Below are 24,627 nucleotides of genomic sequence, written 5' to 3'. Positions count from 1 at the left end.
CGAATGTCTGTCTTCATATCTTTGTTCATGTCTGTCATTGACGAGAAACGAGATAGGTCCTTATAGGAATGTAGAAAATGCGGTCAGTTTTAGTAGGAAAACTTGTTTATCGTTTCTATGTATGTTGGCGTTTGCTTTTGTTGCACTTCAGTGTTTCTATACTTCTGTTGTTTACCTCTTAAAGTTGATGTGTTTCCTTCAGTTTGAGTTTGTAACCCAGATTTGTTTTCTCTCTATCGATTTATAAATTTTACACAGGGGTGTTTTGCTCTGTTAGACTTACTAGAAGATAAAATCACAAAAATACTGAACTTTGAGAAAAATTCCATCGGAAAGTCCCTAATCACATGGAAAAATCAAATGACATAACACATCGAACGAATGGACATCAACTGTCATATTCCTGACTTGGTACAGGCATTTCCAAATGTAGAAAATGGTGGGTTCAACCTGGTTTTATAGCGCTAAGGTAGTAATACACAGTTAGGAGTTTAGTTTCGCATTTTGGCTCCGGTGGATTTTTCAAATAGGAAAGTTATTGTGTAATAAAATTCATTTTTAGACAGCTGAGTGCTAATTCAGCCTTCACAGATGGTTTATAAGAGCATCAAGATTATCTTTTACATGTTTTATGGGTTGTTTTCTGTTTGACTATCCGTATTTTCATAGCTAGACCGGCCATCGGTCCAGAAATTGATGTAATGTTTACAAACACTTTTTTTCTACACGAAGTTTTTGACGCAATTAAAAAATTAGAGGCTCTAAAGAGCCTGTGTCGCTCACCTTGGTATATGTGAATATTAAACAAAAGAAGCAGATAGATTCATGACAAAATTGTGTTTTGGTGATGGTGATATGTTTGTACATCTTACTTTACTAAACATTCTTGCTGCTTACAATTATCTCTATCTATAATGAACTTGGCCCAGTAGTTTCATTGGAAAATGTTAGTAAAAACTTATAAACTTTATGAAAATTGTTAAAAATTGACTATAAAGGACAATAACTCCTTAGGGGGTCAATTGACCATTTCTGTCATGTTAACTTATTTGTAAATCTTACTTTTCTGAACATTATTGCTGTTTACAGGTTATCTCTATCTATAATACTATTCAAGATAATAACCAAAAACAGCAAAATTTCCTTAAACTTACCAATTCAGGGGCAGCAACCCAACAACGGGTTGTCCGATTTATCTGAAAATTTCAAGACAGATAGATCTTGACCTGATAAACACTTTTATCCCATGTAGATTTGCTCTAAATGCTTTGGTTTTTGAGTTATAAGCCAAAAACTGCATTTTAACCCTATGTTCTATTTTTAGCCATGGCGGCCATCGTGGTTGGTTGGCCGGGTCACCGGACACATTTTTAAAACTAAATACCCCAATAATGATTGTTGCCAAGTTTGGTTTAATTTGGCCCAGTAGTTTCAGAGGAGAAGATTTTTGTAAAAGATTACTAAGATTTACGAAAAATGGTTAAAAATTGACTATAAAGGCCAATAACTCCTAAAGGGGTCAACTGACCATTTCGGTCATGTTGACTTATTTGTAAATCTTACTTTACTGAACATTATTGCAGTTTACAGTTTATCTCTATCTATAATAATATTTAAGATAATAACCAAAAACAGCAAAGTTTCCTTAGAATTATCAATTCAGGGGCAGCAACCCAACAACGGGTTGTCCGATTCATCTGAAAATTTCAGGGCAGATAGATCTTGACCTGATATACAATTTTACCTCGTGTCAGATTTGCTCTAAATGCTTTGGTTTTTGAGTTATAAGCCAAAAACTGCATTTTACCCCTATGTTCTATTTTTAGCCATGGCAGCCATCTTGGTTGGTTGGCCGGGTCACGCCACACATTCTTTAAACTAGATACCCTAATGATGATTGTGGCCAAGTTTGGTTTAATTTGGCCTAGTAGTTTCAGAAGAGAAGATTTTTGTAAAAGTTAACAGACGGCGCCGGACGACGACGGACGACGGACGCCAAGTGATGAGAAAAGCTCACTTGGCCCTTTGGGCCAGGTGAGCTAAAAATGAGATGAAAGACATATGATTTTCATTGGATTTGCTGAATGATATATGTACACAGTTTCAGAAAAGGTATTGCTTCAAGTGATTGAAATTCTACTTTTAGCCAAATTTTGGGGAAATATGTGACATCTTTTCCCCCCTTTTTGCAATATTTTATAACAAATAAATGCAGATTGTTGTCATGGATACACCCAAAAGGAATTATATTTTACCATTTTATATACTGGATATAAAATCTATAGAAGATTCTGATTACATACATATGCCCATATATGACACAAACAGTAAGCTTGATATTGCAAGAAAGCAATGAAAAGGGGATGGTAAAATTTATAAGGGCAAATTTCAATATTTTTTCCTAACTGTTTATTGCTACCTAAACCTTTCACTTGTACGACAGTCTCATCAAATTCCGTTGAATTTATAACGATGCGTGAACAAAAGACATAATAAATAAAATAGTCAAAATATGGGTAGACAACACATATTCTAAGAAGTAGTTAAGCATTTCTGTATACGTCTTGATATTATTTCTAATTTACTCCCCCCACTGGAAAAAAAATTCTACTCTATTCTGTTTCTATCTCTCCAGTTAAGTTCCCGAATGACAACAGTTGATATCGCTGGCATTTACTAATCATGTATTGATATAATCACAGATGACAATTCAAATGTTAAATGTCATCCATCACGTAACCCCTCGGGACTTTACTATCAATCTGTTATCACAGCTGCATGTCTATTACTATGGATATCATATAAGCTTTAATTATCGACCGTCGTTACGCCACCGTGGTAATTGCACTTTGCTCATAAAAGTTTCTAATTTATTAATATTAAGTAATTGTATTGTCTATGAAGCGGTATTTTAGATAAAATATAATCATAGAATTGAATACACGTTTTGAACATATAAAGTAAAAAAAAATTATTTCAAACTGACTCAAAGAAGACTCGGTTATAGAAATATGTTCACATCGGTCTTTGTACTACCTGCACTTAAATTGATGCTAGAAAGTGGCATGCGTTTGACTCTGGGATGTGCAAATTGGCAGTCAAGTCCGGTGGTTTCTTTTAGAGAGAATGTTAAGCTCTCTGCAAATTCAATAAACTCTTGAACCAACTCTTTGAAGGTTCCGGAAGTGCCACACTGTTTTTATAAAATATACGGTCCTTTTGCATTAGTATCAATGTTTTCCAAAGGCAACACACATTTCGATCACTGCCTTCCTATCTGGCATAACATATCTATAGTATCAATTGTTGAGATTGTATTTCGTCCTGAATATGCAGAAAATAATAGACACTAAATATTGAGTACACAAAAATCCATCAGGCGTTCAAACTGTTTCATCGTTCGTTGGTTTGCTTATTTCTGGATGTTTTATTGCTGGCTGGTGCCTCGTATTCGTTTTGGATGTCTCACTGTCTTGGTGGGATTCTTGTTGCTAAGTCGTTAATTTTTTTATGTTGTTTTGAGTATACTGTTTGTAAGTGTTACAAGGCGATATAATATTGGTAAGCTCAATAAGCTCTTTTGTTTTACAGATTGTTGTTTTCCTTTTGTCCTTTTTTTTTGTTCTTTTATTTCTGACATGGCATTGGAAGTTTTGAATGTCCCTTTAGTATCTTTAGCCTCACTTTTGTCACTGTAATAATTTGATGAACCCACTGCGATTGTTTCTATGATGACTTCTTTGCACTGTTTTGATGCCTCGAACGACAACTGTCACTGTATTGGTGCATCTGATCACAACTTTGCACTGTACTGGTGCCTTTGATGACAAATTTGCCCTGTATTTATATCTATGATAATCAACACCGGACTGTTTTGGTGCCTTTGATGACAAATTTGCACTGTACTGGTGCCTTTGACGACAACTTTGCACTGTACTGGTGCCTTTGATGAAAACTTTTCACTGTTTTGGTTCCTTTGATGACAACTTTTTACTGTTTTTGTGCTTTTGATTACAACTTTTGGTTCCTTTAATGACAATTTTTCACTGTATTGGTTCCCTTGGTTACAACTTTGCACTGTTTTGGTTCCTTTGATGACAACTTTTCACTGTATTGGTTCCCTTCAAGAAAACTTTGCACTGTATTTGTGCCTTTGATGACAACTGTACACTGTATTGATGCCTTTGATGACTACAGTGCACTGTATTGGTGCCGTATGACTATTGAACAGCGGTATACTACTTTTGCCTTTTTTATTACTTTTAGATTTGCAGTTTTCCATGAGCATACATACTAGTTCATAGCATCTGTTGCAATTTTATGTAGGTCAAACCTTATATTGAGTCTACTGGAAATATCGGTCAAAACACAAATCGTGTAGATGACATAAAAGATAAAGATTTGTTTGATTTCTGTTATTGCAACCACTTTAAAAGATAACTGCTGAGTCTGAGTTAAACAAAGGATTACGTTTATTGACCACTTGACACAATGGTACACGATTTTATCAATGTGTAATGATTAATGTTCTTGAGTTAAACATTGTATATAATGCTGTATTACTCTGTAAGACTATATAGTTATCAAAGGTACCAGAATTATAATTTAGTACGCCAGACGCGCGTTTCGTCTACATAAGAATAATCAGTGACGCTCATATCAAAATAATTATAAGCCAAACAAGTACAAAGTTGAGTTGTATTGAGGATCCAAAATTCCAAAAAGTTGTGCCAACTACGGCTAAGGTAATCTTTGCCTGGTATAAGAAAATCCTTAGTTTGTCGAAAAATTCAAAGTTTTGTAAACAGGAAATTTATAAAAAATAACCACATTATTGATATTCATGTCAACACCGAAATGTGACTACTGGGCTGGTGAAAATATTTTATAAATTGAAACAGGTTATTGAATAGAAAAAATTGAAAACAACACATTATACCTTCATCAAACGTCGATTCTTTTCTTTAAATTCATAACTCCTGGTCGGATTTTCTTCCCAACGAGAATGCAGCTATCGTAAAGATGAGTTATTTGGTTAATCAAATTTCAAAAATACAATATAGCCACTGAACATTAAGCAAACAACAATGAATCAATCACTTCCATGCTTTATAGAAGTAAACAAGTCCGTCCTGTATAAAATATAATGTAAGGTTACAATAAAGCATAATCTCTAAACGTTATTCTTGCTGATTGTAATACATGGTCGATGGAACTCATCAGTGTTGATATCGTTTTTCTTAAACCTTCAAATAAAACTTGATGAATCGAAAGCTGCAATAAAACATGTAAAAATTACTTCTATTTCTTGAAATTCAATGAGAGTGAAAAAAATTGCTCGATATCCGTCGTAAAGAAAGACTTGTTTAATATCTATAGTTATGGTTGCACTGGTGACGTAAACAATATTAAATCTCTAGAAAAGAAAATTCGTTTCACTTTGTGCAAGATCGTTTCAATCCTTTTAACTTTCTGTTTATAAATTCAGTTTAGTTAGATATTCTTAAGAGAATATTTTATGTAATGTGTCTGTTCCACCATTTAATTTACTTTATTATAAAATGTTTCATTTTTTAATCAAGTAAATGCATTTACTCCTGTATGTCTTATGTAGACGAAACGCGCGTCTGGCGTATAAAATTATAATCCTGGTACTTTTGATAACTATTTACACCACTGGGTCGATGCCACTGCTGGTGGACGTTTCGTCCCCGAGGGTATCACCAGCCCAGTAGTCAGCACTTCGGTGTTGACATGAATGTCAATTATATGGTCATTTTTATAAATTTTCTGTTTACAAAACTTTGAATTTTTCGAAAAACTAAGGATTTTCTTACCCCAGGAGTAGATTACCTTAGCCGTATTTGGCACAATTTTTTGGAATTTCGGGTCCTCAATGCTCTTCAACTTTGTATTTGTTTGGCTGTTTAACTATTTTGATATGAGCGTCACTGATGAGTCTTATGTAGACGAAACGCGCGTCTGACGTATAAAATTATAATCCTGGTACTTTTGATAACTATTTACACCACTGGGTCGATGCCACTGCTGGTGGACGTTTCGTCCCCGAGGGTATCACCAGCCCAGTAGTCAGCACTTCGGTGTTGACATGAATGTCAATTATATGGTCATTTTTATAAATTTTCTGTTTACAAAACTTTGAATTTTTCGAAAAACTAAGGATTTTCTTACCCCAGGAGTAGATTACCTTAGCCGTATTTGGCACAATTTTTTGGAATTTCGGGTCCTCAATGCTCTTCAACTTTGTATTTGTTTGGCTGTTTAACACTTTTGATTTGAGCGTCACTGATGAGTCTTATGTAGACGAAACGCGCGTCTGGCGTATAAAATTATAATCCTGGTACTTTTGATAACTATTTACTATTATATTGTAACAAACCTAGGGTTACTATAAATTTCTGTTTAACCATCATTCAGGAGGAGTGGAATCGACGGCAGTGTGAAGAAACAGATTTGTAATAAACATAACAATGATATTCATTTCAACAGTATTTTGACTTCTTCTTTCAATATAATAAACATCAAATACACATTCATCATTCAACAGATAAAGCAATAAATCGGGTGGTCAATATAAAAGGTAGTTGACGGTTCAAGAGATTGATTCAGAATGACATGTTGTTCTACAGGCTCCTATTTATGTCTTTTGGCACTTACTATGACGTTGGAGTAAACATCTAATCGTCCAATCAAAAGCAACGTTTCTTACGTCTTTTGGCTTGAAATGTTCAAGAAGACAATCAGATTTCGTTATTATTAAATAAAGACTCGTTATTGAGTTGTCCTCATTTTGTCCTTCTTGTCCGAATTATATTTAAAAGCAAATAAAACCAAAAGGACATTTCTACATAATGCTATTTTTAAACGGACATTAAATTCCTTTCTCGATACGGCGTATGAACTTGGGTGTAATTTACATAACCTTACGCATTAGATATAATGCTTAAATGAGATCAATGAAAACCCGGTTCTATCATAAATAAAGACAATGTTAATGAAAAGGGAGGCACAAACATAATAAATACGCAATTTATCTGCATTGACAAAGTGTTTACTTAAACAAATAATAATGTGAGATCGCAAAGTGAAAGTACAAAACGGTGTCATGGCAGATGTAAACAAGTTGAATCTTACGACGATATTTGTCAAAATAAATCGCTATATGACGGGATAATCAAAGTATTTCATAGGTAAACATTACCAAGATATACATATAAAACTGGCCCTTATCGCTTGCAAAGTACAAATAGTTTAAATCATGAGTATGAAAGTCAATGCATTTATCAGTGTTTGTGCACACCCGAGAAGTTGACCACCCGGCAATATTCAAATAGATATATGTAATATACAATAAATAATAGGTTAAATAATAACAATTATCAGTCCAGATTTGTCACAATATTTTATGTACAAAAAATCATTTTATTTGTATTTTGTTTTGTTTTTTTTTACTTAAAAAAACGAGTCTGTTTCTTATAAATACTATTTATATGGTCATAGTATGTCAAAACTGACATTTTTGCGAAGATTTTAGTAACGAAATGTTTAAAATTGTTTGCAAACATCTTATGGACTACTGTATGCATTTATGCATAAAACTATACAGATATTACATCAGCATGACTAGCATCGGCAAATAAGATTACCTGGCAGATATTCTTTGAAACAATAGTGAAAAGCTTGAATGTTTTTGTAAGAGAGATATATGTTTTTCAGAGAGAGATATGTTTTGAAGAGAGAGATGTGTCTTTAAGAGAGAGATATGTTTTTAAGAGAGAGTAAGGCCACACAATGACTTATAGTTGCTAACGTTTACGTCATATGGTCTGTTGGGGAAATTGTCTTAGTGGCAATCACACCACATCTTTTTATTTTTTTTTATTTGAATCAATATACAAAATTAGTTTAGAAAAACATCATAAATTTATGCCCAAATTCCTAGGCAAATTCCTATATTTCGTAGTTTGATTCTCGACCATGTACTGGTCAAATGACGAAAATATATTTCTAGACACCCCAATTGCAATATTGAAATTAGTTTATCGTCAATGACATTATTTATTCCTAGCTGTACTATATTGAACTTTCAGTCAACAAAAAGTGTTATTGATTTAAGATTAATTTATAAAATGTCTATAATGTTCTAATTTTGAGAGTGTGACGTTCTTATCAAATTATACTTGCCAATTGTGTCATTTTCAATTGCGTCATTTGTCGGCAAGTTGACACTCAATAAATCGTTTGAATCACAAACTCGTGCAGATCTTTGTCTCATACCGCGACTTTAATGTAGAAGTATTAAATAAACTATTGAAAAGTAATGTATAAGTTTAGGAAATCTATATTTACGTGTGACATTTCACTTAGTTCTTCTTGGTATAGCAGCTATATACGCTGTCGATTTTGTTATTGACTCCCATTATTGGAGGAATGCATACATTTTGATTTCAGATGTGAAAACATGTAGTATCAATCCCAACTGAAATTAGTAACAATCAATCTTCTGACAACATTATGTAATAATTTTGAACGTTTAATCAAATTTAAACATATTTTGTTTGCCTTAGTATACGTAAGGGACGAACAAGAAGTTAATCAACTTATATTTAGTCTTCTCCCATTAAGTGCTGAAAGGTTACTTTCACGAATTTTAAGTTTAAGGGTTGGTATATCAGAAAGTACAGAAACACCTTTAAACAATTCTATTATAATAAGACTATAAATAATTGTCCGTCAGAATTTCGTTATATCGAAGTAAGAAAAAAATGGAAACATTGCAAGGCCTTATTCAAATTAGGTATTTTCACGCAATTCTGCCGTTCTGAACAACAGTCTGTTTTACAGATTGTTGTTGAATGATATTTATTTTTTGTTTTGAATTTACAGAATTCTTTCAAATTTGCAATTTTGAGGCATTTATAGTTTGAAATTCGAAATAAATTACAAAGGACCTTTTCACAAAGTTCTGGTACTACATGTGAGTTAATGTAATAGTGTGTGCTGTCTAATACAGTTATAATTATGTCAAGTTTTATGTTTTCCTTAAACTGGGAAATTTACCAGTTGACCCAATTTTACCAGTTGATACAACATGCTCACGTTAACTATTCATAGATTGTCAAAATCAATTAATGACAAAGCCTGGAGACAATTTTTAGATTGACAACAGTATGGTACAACACATGTTTATTTTAAAGTAGTTTGCCATTAATTTGGAATAATGTCAGAAAAACTTTACTGCTTTATTAAATTGCATACTAGATTTCATTCAGACTACAATTTATAAAATTGAAAGTCATCGTAAACTAGGTTAGACTGATTCTTGGCATGCAAACTGTTGCCAAGTATAGCTGATTTAGATATAGGATTTTTGCTTTCTATAATGGGCTTAAATAATGTATGGTCAGGATTTACGTAATGCTTGTCTTCATTGTTAGATTTGCTTTTGGAATTTTGATGCAATTAAACTTCACATTTGACTTGGTCTTCCAATGGTCTTGATTTTAGCGTCACTTGTTAAAAATAAAAATGTCTATTTATTCACACAAATCTTTAATTTTTAACAATTACCATCTACAATGAAACATAACACATTGTTAAAGAGGAGCAAAAGATGACACAGCCAGGGATATTCAAACCAGATCGAAAATAAACTGACAACACCATGGCTAAACAAGAAAAATACAAAGAGACAAATAATAGTACACAAGACACAACATAAAACTAAAGACTAAGCAACACGAAACCCACCAACAACTAGGGGTATTGATACATTAACACTTCACTGAATCAGTACTACACATTATATATCAGTATAGGTCTGGTCGAAAATGTATATCAACTCACAACCGTAAAATAGTCAACACAAAAAAGTACATGGGAAAACAATACCGAGTTATACAAATAATGATGATTGCCAACCAAACTCAAAATTATTATCTTGGTCATATGTATCTAAAAATATAACATCATTGAATAACAGAAAAAAATAAGTATGTGTCATACGTATATAGTGAGTATACGGTTCAATTATACTTTTTTCCTAAATGTCATGTCTCTTAGGCTGTTTTCACGACTGGTTTGGTGATTTTCGATTTTGATTAAGGTCACTGATAGCATTATATTTTTTCTGTAATTATCATCTCGGACGAATATTACGAAGTTAAATTACAATTTACATATCCCAAATGTATATACCATCTACAGTTTATTCGAAAACGAGAGTAAATGATGAATCCTATCGATTTTGACTGACATTAAGTATACTAAACGTATATGATAGGACATTCTTAATACAATTAAATAAATAAATAACAGCAAAACGGTTTCATTTTTAATTTTAATTACCATACAAGTTGATGATATCAAACTGGATCAAATATTAAATCAATTTGAACATACAAAGAGAAACAACATTCCGAGAGAATCACTTAAAGAAAAAATGGAAATAAAACAATTTGAAATCTGAAATGAAAGCAAGAAAATAAAATAGGTGTTCAGACAATCAACTAGCATTCACATATGCACATAAAAAAGACTTAAAATGGTGACCCCACTCCATATTTTGATTTCATCATTTTTTAAAATCATTGAGGAAGTGCTGGGAATTGTTTTGATACACTGATATCGAAATAAATAGGCTATGAAACCTAATAAAGGGCACCCTTCAACCGAAATATATAGGTTCTGAAGATATCTGAAGACCCATAAATATTTACAACCTGATATCGAATTATGAAGGTCCTTAAATACAATACGTTTGACCATATCCGCTGTTTATGGTTTGTGTTACTGTGATACTATAGCTAGTCGTTTACGTGTTTTTATTGGTGGCTATGGTTTGTCTGAAGTTATTGACATATTAATTTCAATTTCAATTTGTATTTCCGCCTTTAATATATCTTCAACTTTTATCTTGTAAATACATGCTGTTGCTGTCAACTTTTCAGCCCTTTTACAATGGCTATAGTAGACTCCCACTATTCAATCAAAAATGTTTTATTTCCAGATGTAATGACAGAACAAAAAGGTAGACAAAAATGTCAAGATTAATGTAAATAAAATGGATTACATCAAACAGTTTGAGATCGAGTTGGATAAGGATGTGTACTATGCTGGCGAAACGTTGTCTGGATGTGTTCTTGTCAAAAATACAGAAAATGTGAAAGTACAAGGTTTGTGGACAATTCTTTTATGTTCGAACATACTGTATGTTCAGATATTGTTGCTTGCATTTATTATTGCGATTTTTGTAGAAGGGACTTTTTTTTCAGGTAAACCTACAAACAGATTATATGCATCAGTTGTCAGAATGCGATTTTTTTATTATTGCAATTCTCACCAAGTCACTTTTTTCGCAAGGATAAAACCTTTTTATAATTTCTGAATATTCAATCTCAAATAAAGGCAACAGTAATATATAGGTGTTCAAAAATGACAAATCCGGGCTTCAAACTAAAGCCGAGGAATACACATTAACTTTAAGAGGAAAACAAAGGAACAACAAAAATACTGAAGTGCAACAAAAACAAACGCCAACATACATTATAAACGAAATATTAAATAACAACTGGCAATATCTTACGTGATAATATAAAAATTTTAACTAACCCATACAGTACAACAGACAACAACCACCAACACAATAATGAAACAATACACGTTTTTTAAAGTTCATGTGAGTTTAAGGTTAACATGTCGTTTTAGTAATGCATATACGTTGGAAATGTTAAATATGATATACCGGAGAGGCAAATTGCTTTATTTGACGGGACTTTCCTCGTCAAGTTTTGTTTCAAATGAAATATTTCATACGCGTTTTGGCTTGTTTTTCTGATTGTGTTCTTTTCGTATTTCATAATTCCTCTAATAGAACGCTATTTTATTGACGTTTTACGTCAACATAAATGTTAACTTGTATTACAAATTCACCAGTACTACACGTTACAAAACTATCCTGCTATAATTTAAAAGTGTCATAATATAGAATTACCAAATTTCGATTAAGATATACGTTTATTTTCCAGTACAATAATAGCAGATTATACTTGCTATATATAAGTGCTGTTATATCATGAATTATAAATACACGGTATAATTTGCTCAGATAATTTGATGTTCAATTCGCTGTCTGATTTAAATAATTAGTTGTATTGGAATGTGTAATCTACGTAAATACCTGGTTAAACCAGGAAGTACCAGTACAAACCAGATGAATAACGGAAGCTATTAGATATTTACACTAAAATATGTACTTTTGAAAATTCAGGAAACAGTTGTTTACCGATGTTAAAATCTCAAAACTAGCAAATGAGGATGCAAGACATTGAAACAAACAAAAGTCTTGGGAAGCACATTGACTAGTACGTTTTGGCATCTTTTTTATTTTTTTTTTATTTTTTGTAAAAGTTTCAAAGTCTATGAGTATTTTATAGAGTTAGCAGTTTGCGTGTTGAAAGACTCTTAAAATGCCAAATTTGCATCCATATTTACTCATTTAGATGCCATTTTTTTTAATACAGCAAATTTATGTTTGTTGAAGTTGCACGAGAAGTTTATAACTGCAAGTTTTTTTCCCCTCGGAACTTAGGACTTATCAACAGACCTATCACCGAAAACTGAATTCCTGTTGACACTTTGTGAAATGTCTCACGCCTCTGTGAATATGTAACTGGACAATAACGATAAAACACTCAATGTACAAGAGTATCAATGTTGACAAAATTTCAAGCACACTAGAGAATATCTGTTGAGACTTATTAAAATGTCTTGGGCCTCTGCAAAGTGAATGAACACTAATGATTAAACAGCCAACATAAAGAATTATTAGCTCAGGGTTTTCGTTAACACTAATTAATTATCTTTTACTTAACTCTTTCATACATACAGGATTAAGTTAAGAAACTAGGCTTTACCTGCAGATTTATTATAAATAAAAACCAGGATATCACATTCTTATTTTTACGGTGATGTATATATAGGTCGTAAGTTGAGGCACGTCTATGTAAAGTCATTGATCCTTTAACTTAACTTATTCTAAAAGATATCACGTTTACAATGCAATCTTAAAATAATGTTTCATCTGTTTTTAATATTGATATTGTTTTTTTTAATTATGTTTTAAATATTATTGAATATGTATTGCTATATATTTACAGTTGTGAGTACTCATTATCCTATACATCCTTACGATCTGATACTGTTTACTTATATTCTGGCATTGGACAATATCGTACGTTTTCCAAACTATTAATGACGTCTTTACACTAAATCCGTTGAATGTGTACTCATTGATTCTTTTGTCGGTTAGAATATGATTAATCTATAAGTTGTAATTGACATTGAAATAGTTTTCCCTTACTCAGAGTACTGTTGTATTGGTTCTTTGTGTGTATTAAATTATGTAAGTTGCGGTTTTGTACTTTGTACTAACCTATTGAGTAAAGCCATTTACAAATTTGTATTGACATACATTTTGCAGTTTATAGCTTTTCGGCTGAATAGACATTAAACAATCCAAACAATTTGTATTAACAAATTTACTCTTACAAACCATTGGCATTAAACGCACTCGCGGATTTATGTTATTTCTCGTTCGTTTTTTTTTATTTAAGATCATCGGCACAACTTCATACTTGCCATTTTTTTCATGTTGCAATAGTTATAGACACCTTTTGTTACGGCTAAGATTTTAAAATGTTGAGGATGTTTCTGATTTGAATATTAAGGAAAAATCGAATGCTGAAAACATTCTAATGTCTTTTATCAAATGAGTTCATCGAGTGCGATAACATGAAATGATTAAGATATTGCATGTTAATGAAGACAACCAAAGCATGATCAACATTGTTGAAAATCAAGTGCGCTCTAGTTAGAAAATGAACACTGGATATATATGTAGGACTCTAAAGTGCGATGGTACTCTAAAGTGCGATGGTCACGCTAAAGTGCGATGGTATACGCTAAAGTACGATGGTGTCTCACGCTAAAGTGCGATGGTTTACGTTAAAGTACGATGGTGTCTCACGCTAAAGTACGATGGTTGTTTGTTTGCCAAAGTGCGATGGTATAGCACGCTAAAGTGCGATGGAACAAACGAGAAAGGTTCAAGGGAACTAATGTTAAAAACAAGTCTTTTTGCAAAATTTAGTTTGATATGATACTAGTATAACATATAATGAGATAGGCTTTTACTTTACCGGTAGTCTTATGCCACTGTTTCTAAATTTAGAAGACTGACCTAGTAATAATTTCTAAAAAGATTATTTAGGTGTCACAAAATACTATATTTCCTTTAAATGAATTTTAGACAATGCAGGCGTATTGGATTGATTGTTGGTTGCTTAACGTCCAGTGGCAAACACTTCATGCACGACGAGGGGCGTATTGGATAATTGATGTAGCTTGCCGTTTACACAGCCTATTAATGTAAACACATCCCCTTGTCAGTTGTAATTGCAAAATTCGGTCATTGTCGGAATAAATAAAATTTATTTGTACAAGCTTGAATTTAAATGCGAGAGAAAGGGGTTGTTGTACGAGCTTTCCCCTTTTTCGTAGCGAGTATTAATACATGTAATATTTTATTACAATGTACACACTGATGTTTTAATGGACAATTTATGATTTACTCATGAAAAACGTGTACCTTGATTTTACCGACGTTTATACTCTTCAATAAAATCAACATTTTTTTTTAACGTAAACGTAAACATTAAATATGCATACGTTTGCTTCCATTATTCATTTCATCTTCCGGCATGCTAATTTTTGGTTTGTATAAACAACTGTTTACGTCATAATCCAACTGCGTTCGTACGTTTATACTTTCGTGGACCATCGCACTTTAGCGTATGGAGGCATCGCACTTTAGCGTAGACCATCGCACTTTAGCGTGACCATCGTACTTTAGCGTCCCCATCGCACTTTAGAGTCCTACATATATTAAGCGGTTGTAAATCATACAAAGCAACAAACTGTTAAACTGAGTGCGCTAGAACTTTTATATTAAAGCTGGATACAGTTAAAAAAATAACAATAGAATTAAAAAAAAACATGGTCATGACAACCATTACTCAGCTGACGACAATCTTTCCTCCAATTATATTAATCAAGATATAATTGACTAAACACTAACCTTAAACTATTGAATCCATGGTGATGAGACAACTGTGCTAAAATTTCTGTTTTAACTAAAATTAAATCCTGTTGCCTTGGTTAGATTTTAAAGCCGAAATTGGTAAATTTTTGAGCTCAAAATCATAATACTTGAATCCACAGCTTGTATAGGACATCCACTTATGCTTCAACATCATCCATGAAAGAGGAGATAAAAATATACAAATAAGTCTTTTCTTTTGTGTTGCATTGATATTTTTTAGTTTAAACTACAGTTGTTAACTGACCTTTTGATGTCGTCTCTTTTTTGGTTCCGATTTGTTCCTAGTTGTACGGTGCAAAAATCACCAGTTTTCGATTTGGACAACATTTGTATGAGGAAGAAAAACATTAAAAAAATTTAATATTTTTTTTTAATTTTATTTGCTAATAAACTCATCATAGATACTAAGATGGTTTGATGTAGACAATTTAAATGGCAGATGCAGTTTTTTTTTTCTGTATAAGGTAACATATTATTTTGTCTGCACAGACTTCTGGATGATGATTCAATATGTAACAACATGATACTGTACGATATTCATGCACAAATTAATGGTAGCATTCATTCTTTATGGCAATATATACTTTATAGGGCTACACTTTTCATTATCATTGAAAGTAATTAACAAAGGGTTGATCTGCCTGTGTTAGGGCTTACCATAATTATTGCAATTACGTTTGTAAATAGATGAATTGATGTATGTATACAGAGAGTATTTGGCCTACCTAATTGAACTGAGCTTGAATAATAGAATAAAAATGTTAAGTACAACGAGGTGAACTACCAAATGTTTTATAACCAAATGATAATACGATATGAACCGTCGATAGTATATTTGCGATGGTCATGATTACTTTTAAATGATGGAGACGTTAAATATTTCTTAATAGTTGATACTGCTACGCTTGGGACTTACAAAATGACTTCCGCATTCTCTTTCCTTAATATGAGGTTAGAAATAGTATACACATAATTATGGTTGTAGACATTAATGAATAAGCCATTTACTATTTATATATTCCCAAATATACTGCCATTTTTAGGATGTCGAGACAGAAGACAAATTATATTATAGGTTATTGATCATATTGGATTTGACAAGATGTAAAAGTAATATGAATTTAAAATGTTGATACAGCTAATTAACAATGATTGGGAAAAAACGGCATCCAAGGTAAATTAAAAAAGGGGTAGGTCCATAAAACCTGACAAAATCAATGTAAGACTATATCAACCATTGATACGAACAGAAAACATCTGTCATACTCCTAACTTGGTTCAAGCATTTTAAGAAGAAAATGGTAGTTTAAACTCGGTTTTATAACGAGTTAAACCTGTAAATTATATGACTCTTAAAGTTGTTATTTTAAAAAATCATTGTTTACGTCCGAATCGCTTTTCTTAGTGCATCTTCAACAATCCATAAAAACGTAAATCATGTAAATACTTGTATACTTTAATAAGAAACTATATGACAAAAGGGAACGCAAAGGGAATAGTCAGAATCACTCATAGTCAACTTTGCTTATCAGAATTAGATCCAACTTTTGATTATGTACAACAAAATATTTCGGTCTCGGGCAAAGCTTAATAATTCTTAAATTTACGGAGAGTGTAAGATTGATTTGTTGTAAATCATACCGATACTGTTAAAGGAACAGACTACTGAGCATACTATTGAAACCCACATTGACCAAAAATTTCACCATCAAAACCATCTCAATCAAAAGTTTTTCAATCTCATCAATAACTTTGCAAATGACGTTTATTAGAAAATACACTATGTACATGTAGGTAAGGCAGATTTATTTTCTCATAATAGTTTTGTGTGTGTTTCTACAAATCGCGTGCTGGTGGCACAAAACTAATATCAATAGTTATCAAAGGTACCAGGATTATAAATTAATACACCAGACGTGCGCTTCGTGTACATAAGACTCATCAATGACGCTCAGATCAAAATAGTTATTAAGCCAAGTACAGCGTTGAAGAGCACAGATGATCCAAAAATTCCAAAAAGTTGTGCCAAATATGGCTAAGGTAATCTTTGCATGGGATAAGAAAACCCATAGCTTTTCGAGAAATTCTAAGTTTGTACTTTTACTTCACCACTGTGTCGGTTACGCTGTTACTGGACTATGAGTCATCGGGGGTAAACAACCGCCCTGTTAGTTTTAGCATGCTTAAATGGTATACTTGTTCTGCAATAACTTAGTATTAAGCAACGTAACAGTTCCAAGTTACAAAATAAATCTGCCTTACCTACATGTTTACCCACCATTTTTTTCTTTAAAAATGTCCTGTACCAAGTCAGGAAAATGGCCATTGTTATATCATAGTTCGTTTCTGTGTGTGTAAAATTTTTACGTTGTGTTTCCGTTGTGTCGTTTGTTTTCTCCTATTTTTGAGTGTGAATTCACATTACTATAAGACGTGTCACGGTACTTTTCTATCCCAAATTCATGTATTTGGTTTTGATGTTATATTGATTATTCTCATCGGATGTTGTCTAATGCTTAGTCCATTGCTGTGTGTGTTACATTTTAATGTTGTGTCGTTGTTCTCCTCTAATATTTAATGCGTTTCCCTCAGTTTTAGTTTGTTACCCCGATTTTGTTTTTTGTCCATAGATTTATGAGTTTTGAACAGCGGTATACTACTGTTGCCTTTATTTACTGCATCGAGTATGCATTTCTTTAAATAAATGTGGATGCCAGAGAAAATGTTTTGTTAAATCCATTTTTTTAATTCCAAAAAAAAAAAATAACACAAAAAAGAGCAGATTTAACCAAACAGTACCATAGGAAAACCTAAACCAATAAGCGATTCAGAGCTATACAAGAGGTGTATTCAAAATTCAACTTTTATATGACAGTTAAATAAATTTTAAATATCCAGTTCATAACACAATATCAATAAGTTAAAATCTTGATTCCAACTCCCCAATGACAGTAAAACTCATAGTTTTATTGCTGTACCGTGGAAGCCCATTTGGGTTATATGTCATCAGACTTTTACTACAGTTGGCGTTCGGATATTCGGTCAATTCGGCGAATGAAGGTTAAATTATTAACACGTGTAGGCAATGCAATTAATATTTAATACATACTTTGTTATGTTCCTATAAAGTACTCTGCAAAAAGAAATATGTAAGTTTATGTAGATTTACTGATATACTACCATTTGGATTGTACAATAGCAATACACCATCGCTCTAATCTTTGTTCTAAATCTGCAAATTTTGAGACAGATTTGCAATTTATGTGAAAGACTGATTATTTGGATAAAGAAAAATAAGTGATTTATTGCAATACCTAATACAGTAAATCATTTTAACAAATGTACTCTTGACTGGAATGATAGAGAAATGTGCATGCTTTACTTGTAGGAAGAAAACAAGCACTGTGACCAATCCATTTTATTATATTTTTGAAAAAAAAAACAAAGTAAAATCTTCATTTTGATTATGTACAACAAAATATTTCGGTCTCAAGCAATGCTACAGGTACATCTTTGTCATAAGTAACATGCATTTTCCACTATAGATTTTTTTATTTTAAAAACATTTGTTAATATATTATGGAGATATGCTATTATAGGCTGTGCTTGTTGTTTAATTCATTTCATTACTAAATGAATTAAATATGTTTTAAAACAATGTCTTCAAAATACAATATACGTTCTTGATTATAATAGGTATTTATATTTGCCAGTAACCTGATTCAAAATCGAATGTTGTCAAAATTAGATTTTTCAAAAATTTTTTTTTTTTTTTTTTTGAGAACATATTTGAATAAATGTCAATATTGATTATGCAATGTTTTCATTCCAATTGGTGTCAAATATGCTTTTAAAGTGAGATAATATATACTGGGATACCATTTTAAAAATATTATACCGTAATCCAAATATTTTAACGTTGATGATAATCAAACCTTGATTAATTGCATTAATTTAATCTTCAGGAATACGTTTGGTGCTGCGTGGAAAAGCTCATGTTGAATGGAGGATAACCAAAGCTGGTGAACGAAGAACAGTAAGAGACGACGAATATTATATCGACGAGAAAAAAGTCATCTGGGGCAAAGGTATTTATTCCTTTAAAATATTGACATGCATTAATCAGTCTGAATAAATATAAAGTATTAGACAGAAATCTAAATCGGTTTCACTGATGAATTGATGTGTAAATCACCAGCTAAAACTATTGATCACTGTTTGTTGATAGCTATGTATTTGAAAGATTGCATCTTAAGTATTCTTCTTAATAGAAAAAGAGAAATAGGTTCTGCACGATCCTTTAAAACGAGCAAAGGAAATTGTCCTGATAAAGTTTATATCGTCATAAATTCCGTTTTGAATTTATTAAACAATTCATATTGTTAAACATAATTGTATTGAAGATGTATTTTCAAAATTGGAGAGTTGCCCTGAAAAATTTCTATGTAATTTCATTTTAATGAAATGATCTGCATTAAATCGACATTCCACCACTACAAACCATATTTGAAATCCGAATCATCCGTTTTGATTTCAAATCTATTCCCAATATCTGTGGACTTATCATTCAAAATTTAAAACAATATTGATCATTAATGGAATGGATCTATATCAATGCTATCATCCTATACACGAAAGGTGATATGACTAATACACCAAAGAACATTGTTTTTTAAAACAACCTAGAGAAAGGCATTGAATCTTCAAAGATCTTCAAACAAAATTGCCTATGCAATATGATAATCTCTAAACTGCCTTGATTCAAGAAAACGTGATGTAATTTGTCAAAGATCTTATATCAAATGAAAAGACAATGCATTAAGATATTACCTAAGACGACCGTTGACGAGGTTCATGTCTAAGAACATTACATGAACATGTGGCAGAACTAAAAATAAACATATGTGATAGGTGGCAGTAAAACATACTAAATAAATTAAAAATAATACTGAAAGCCTGCTTTTAAAAGTGCTTAAAAGGCTAACCTAGGATTCATACTGTAGTGTACTCTTGTCAAGTCGTTTGCACTTGCATGGAGGTATTTCTTAAAGCAACGTTATTTTGTTTAAAATGCAGAAAACACACTATCTTATAAAAACGTGTAAAGAGCTAGGATTTTTTTTTATTTTAAAAGAGATAAACCCACCCTCAAAGAATCGTATGTAAATGAAGTCAGAAATAAATCAAAACTTGAACCATCGTAAATTATGCTAGGATTTACACTGTACTTCTATGTTGGCATTTGCACTTTCATGGGAATATTTCTTAAAATAACATCATACAAAATACAGAATTAAAACATATTATTTTGTGCATGCATGTCAGAGATGAGAAGTTATGAGTTTCAATGGAGATAAACTTACCTGCTAAGAAGCGTAGGTAAATGAAGTAAATAAATATCAAAGCCAATAATATTGTTAATTTTACAAATGTTACTAAATTTGTGAGAGAAACAAAACCCATAAACAGCTTACTGGATTTAGAAATTATTATTGTGCTTGACAACCTATATCTGATAAAACAAAGCTTAATCTAGTAACATGATAAACACCAAATATATTCATGAAAATATTAAGTCACAATATATCTACTCCCGTTATCAATCTCCCATTTAAAAGCTAAGATAGCTAATTTCGTTCTACTTTCCAATGACTTCTTCTCCTGTTGATTGTCGTTAAATCTTTTATGACGTTGCTTTATGATTTTTATCAGGAATAGTGCATATTAATTTAACACAATTTAAGTCCATTGCTTAATCGTTTTATATAAGGACCCGTATTGCTTTAGTGCACAAGTCAAACCAGTACAGAAGTACTTCAATAAATATAGATCATGATTATAAAAGACAAAGCTTAACACTCATATACCATATGTGATTTTTTTTAAGCATATGGTCCATCCAAAGATTAAATATTGCTATATTTTTTCTTTGTTTTAATGATATTGGACATTTAAACTCTCTGTAATAGTCTATTGGATGATTAAAACTGAACTTTTCTGCATCAAATCAACATGAATATTATATTTTTTAAAACAAATCCCGTAAAAAGTCATTGTGGCCCATTAGAAAAATGAGTATAAGCTTTTACAAAAATCCTATAAGCTATTCGAAATGTCACTGGTACGTTTTAAATGCTAAAAAGGGATTTTTCGAAATAATTCTCCTCAGGTACCATTGACAGTAATGTTTATCGTTGTTAGGTCTAATGTTATCTTTGCTAAATGATCATACATATATTTGTAATATAAGTATTTATTTTATAGACAAACATGAAGATGGCGGAATTCCTATCATGCCTAGAGGCAACCATAGATACCATTTTCAGTTCAAGCTACCAGAAAGTGCACTTCCTTCCTCATTTGAAAGTAAAATTGGAACGATCAGATACTACATACGAATGACAATGGACATTCCTTATTCTTCGTCTCCACAAGGAATAAAATATTTCACAATCGTTGGTCCCCACATTGATTGTATGGAGGAGAAATATCTGGTAAATGTTTTTAAATGATATCTATCTGATATACTAGTGGTACATGTAAAACTATCATTGTTAAACTGCAATACAACCAGGTTTTATCCTCCATTTTCTACACAAGAAAATGTCTGAACCAAGTCACGATTATCACTGTTGTTATTCTTTTAATTGATGTGTTTAAGATTTTGAATTTGCCATTACACTACGGACTTTCCGTTTGGAATATTCTTCGGAGTTTGGTATTTTTGTTATTTTACTTTTACAATGAAAAATATTATTAGTTACATAGTGTGCGAGTGACCTCATGCGGTATATATGGGGTCAGTAAATTCCGTGTGGGGTGAGAGCGAAGCTCGAATCCCACAATAACAACTTGTTAGGTTTAAATGTGTTTTATGAATTTATTTCCATCTTATTAATCATTTTCTTCGTCTGTTGAAATCTTTAAGATTTTTTCACAGTACCGTTTTGTTTTTAAAAAGGGACGTAACACCATTGCTAACTGTGTATGAAATAAGCCCGCCTCCCTTCTTACTTAATATGGAATATAAGGGGACGTAGCATTACTACTAACCGTGTATGAAATAAGCCCCGCCTCCCTACTAACCTTATAATATATATACGGTCTCCACGCGGACTCTTTTAACCAATCATATTCCTAGAAATATAGAGGAGGTAAGATAAAGATATATATGCCTCGTGTGTTTTCGACGATTGCAGATATTCGGAGATGTTCGTGCAGCATATATAATGGCATTGCTCGCATTGGTTTTTTCTTTCAAAATACAATTATCCAATATTTGTAAATATTGACGTTATAACTATGGATATTAGTTGTGATGGGAGATAATGATACAATGCGATAGATAATAAATATCTATATTCACATGAAGTCTATATATGTTTAAGGGGGCTCGCGGGTCTAAATCATTTTTTTTTAATTTTATATAAGATTTAGCTATATTTTTCTATAAATGAACTTTATCTTATATGAAATAGAAAAATAAAATAAATAAATGGGGTCATCGTTCATTTACGCTCACAATCTGCCTTCGAAAGAAGCATACATTTTTGTTAATGTCCCTGTTGAACAAATAGGAGAAATAGAGGCAATATCGAAATAAAAAAAACTTAATTACAGAAATCGCTCAAAGTTTACAATAGTTTGGTTTCAGTAAACCTTATATGAAAATTATAATAAAAAATATAGGTCACCGATGAGTTTAAAAAGATATTTCAATTTTATGCCAAAAAATGGCATTTTTTTCACTAAAGGGAGATAATTTGGAGCTTTTTCAATGATATCTACAATTTGAAAGTCATCTGGGGTCAGCATGAATTGATTTATTTGAATGATTTTTGTACCAAATGATAAAGTAACAACTACTAAAGGTAATAAATAAAATTTGTAATGAAAAATAAATGTTTAATTTGTTTCCGAAATTTTCATACCCTCGAGCCTCTTTAATGATTTGTTTAGGATGGAAATTTCAGATATTTGTAATTTTCAGCATCCTTGCTATTTTGTTGCGTAAACAATTCTTAAGTACCATGTTGTAATAGTCTAGTCGGCAATTATAAGTTTGACTCGGTTGTAAATTCAATATTTGTTTAAGATCACTGCTCCGTAGTTTGCTTAGAAATGTATGGTGATATTTTATAGAAAGAAATTCGTTTTAACTTATTTTTATTCATATAGATATGCATAAAAAGTGTTTTAAATAAATAAAAAGCATTTTATTTTGGCAGACTCCAACCAGAGGAAGTGATAAGAGAAATTCGTGTTGTCTTTGTTGTAATCGGGGGCCAGTAAGTCTACAAGCAGAACTTGAAAGAAGTGCTTACTGCTGTGGAGAGAATCTTAGATTAAAAGCAACAGTTCAGAATGGAAGTTCACAAGAAGTTTGGTTATTTTGTAAATTAGTCCAGGTATAGTATAGGATAATTAACGTCGAGTCCCATAAAATATGTTTTACACATACTACATGTATTTATATTTTTTTCACGTAGGTCTAGAAAATAAATATATATCTAGGCATCAAGAGTGGTAAGATAGACAACAACATTACCGAAAGAGACAGCCCAACAAAAAAATAACAGCAAATAAAACAGATTCCAACTTGCATAAATGTTATTCAAAAAATGACTTATATGTATAACATAAGAATTGATAACTGAGAACTTACTATTTTCCTAAGAGGAGGGAAAACTCATATCATGCAAAGTTCGTAGTCATTTGCTTTTATTTATCAGTGAGTAGCTCAAAATTTATTGCTTTTAATGAATGAATTGCCCATCATTATTTATGACAGATATACATCTTCATTGTCACAAGCTTAAGAAAACTAACTATAAAGAAAAAAGACAGCACTTTACAGAAACAAAACATTTAGAATTAAAAAAAAATCTGGTAAATAGGGTTTTTGTTTTCGTAATGGTGTTCTATTGTGTTTTCACATTACAAAGCTAAATATCTTGAAATGACCTAGCTTTTGTATTGAAAGATGAAAAAAGGTTATGTCGAAATGAGATTGTTTGCTATATTTTGTTTTAAATTCTGTGATAAACCGGCAATGATGCAGCAATCGAACAAATAATACGATATATGGTATATCATTTGTTAAAAACTTAATCATATCGATTCCAAACTGGTCGGAAATTAATTCAATAGAAATCACCAAAGAATATCCTTAATTGATAAGAATAATTAAAACCACTGGATTAAAGTTTCCTGTTTACTTATAGTTTGAGCCCGCTCAACTTTCCAATTTCTAAGCTATTAAGAAAATAATACCAATATTATATGATGTTAAAACATTTCTCCTGACTTTGTTTAATCTCAAACTACACAGACATGAAAATTTTTTAACAGCCTTCATACATTTTGAATTATTTCATACCTCGATTCTTGGCAATTTTTATAGGTATCAATAAATGGGAAAAGCAAGAAAATTATATTGAATTCCA

The 24,627-nt window shown here is 31.7% G+C and overlaps 1 protein-coding gene across 2 annotated transcripts in view; it reads left to right on the top strand.

Moving 5' to 3' along the window:
• Positions 1-24,627, top strand: part of LOC143071568 (uncharacterized) — a 52,839-nt gene that overhangs the window by 21,973 nt on the left and 6,239 nt on the right. For both annotated transcript variants that reach the window (XM_076245962.1, XM_076245971.1), the window contains exons 2-5: positions 11,030-11,195; positions 19,147-19,269; positions 21,446-21,675; positions 23,410-23,589. In XM_076245962.1, the coding sequence (XP_076102077.1) occupies positions 11,084-11,195; positions 19,147-19,269; positions 21,446-21,675; positions 23,410-23,589 (645 nt within the window). In that variant the 5' untranslated portion in view covers positions 11,030-11,083. The remainder of the gene's footprint in view (positions 1-11,029; positions 11,196-19,146; positions 19,270-21,445; positions 21,676-23,409; positions 23,590-24,627) is intronic.

The sequence above is a fragment of the Mytilus galloprovincialis genome, chromosome 1 (genome assembly GCF_965363235.1).
Source record: "Mytilus galloprovincialis chromosome 1, xbMytGall1.hap1.1, whole genome shotgun sequence".
NCBI classification, from domain to species: Eukaryota; Metazoa; Mollusca; class Bivalvia; order Mytilida; family Mytilidae; genus Mytilus; species Mytilus galloprovincialis.
The sequence above is the reverse complement of the archived record's forward strand: the minus strand, read 5'-3'. Positions and strand labels throughout refer to the sequence as shown.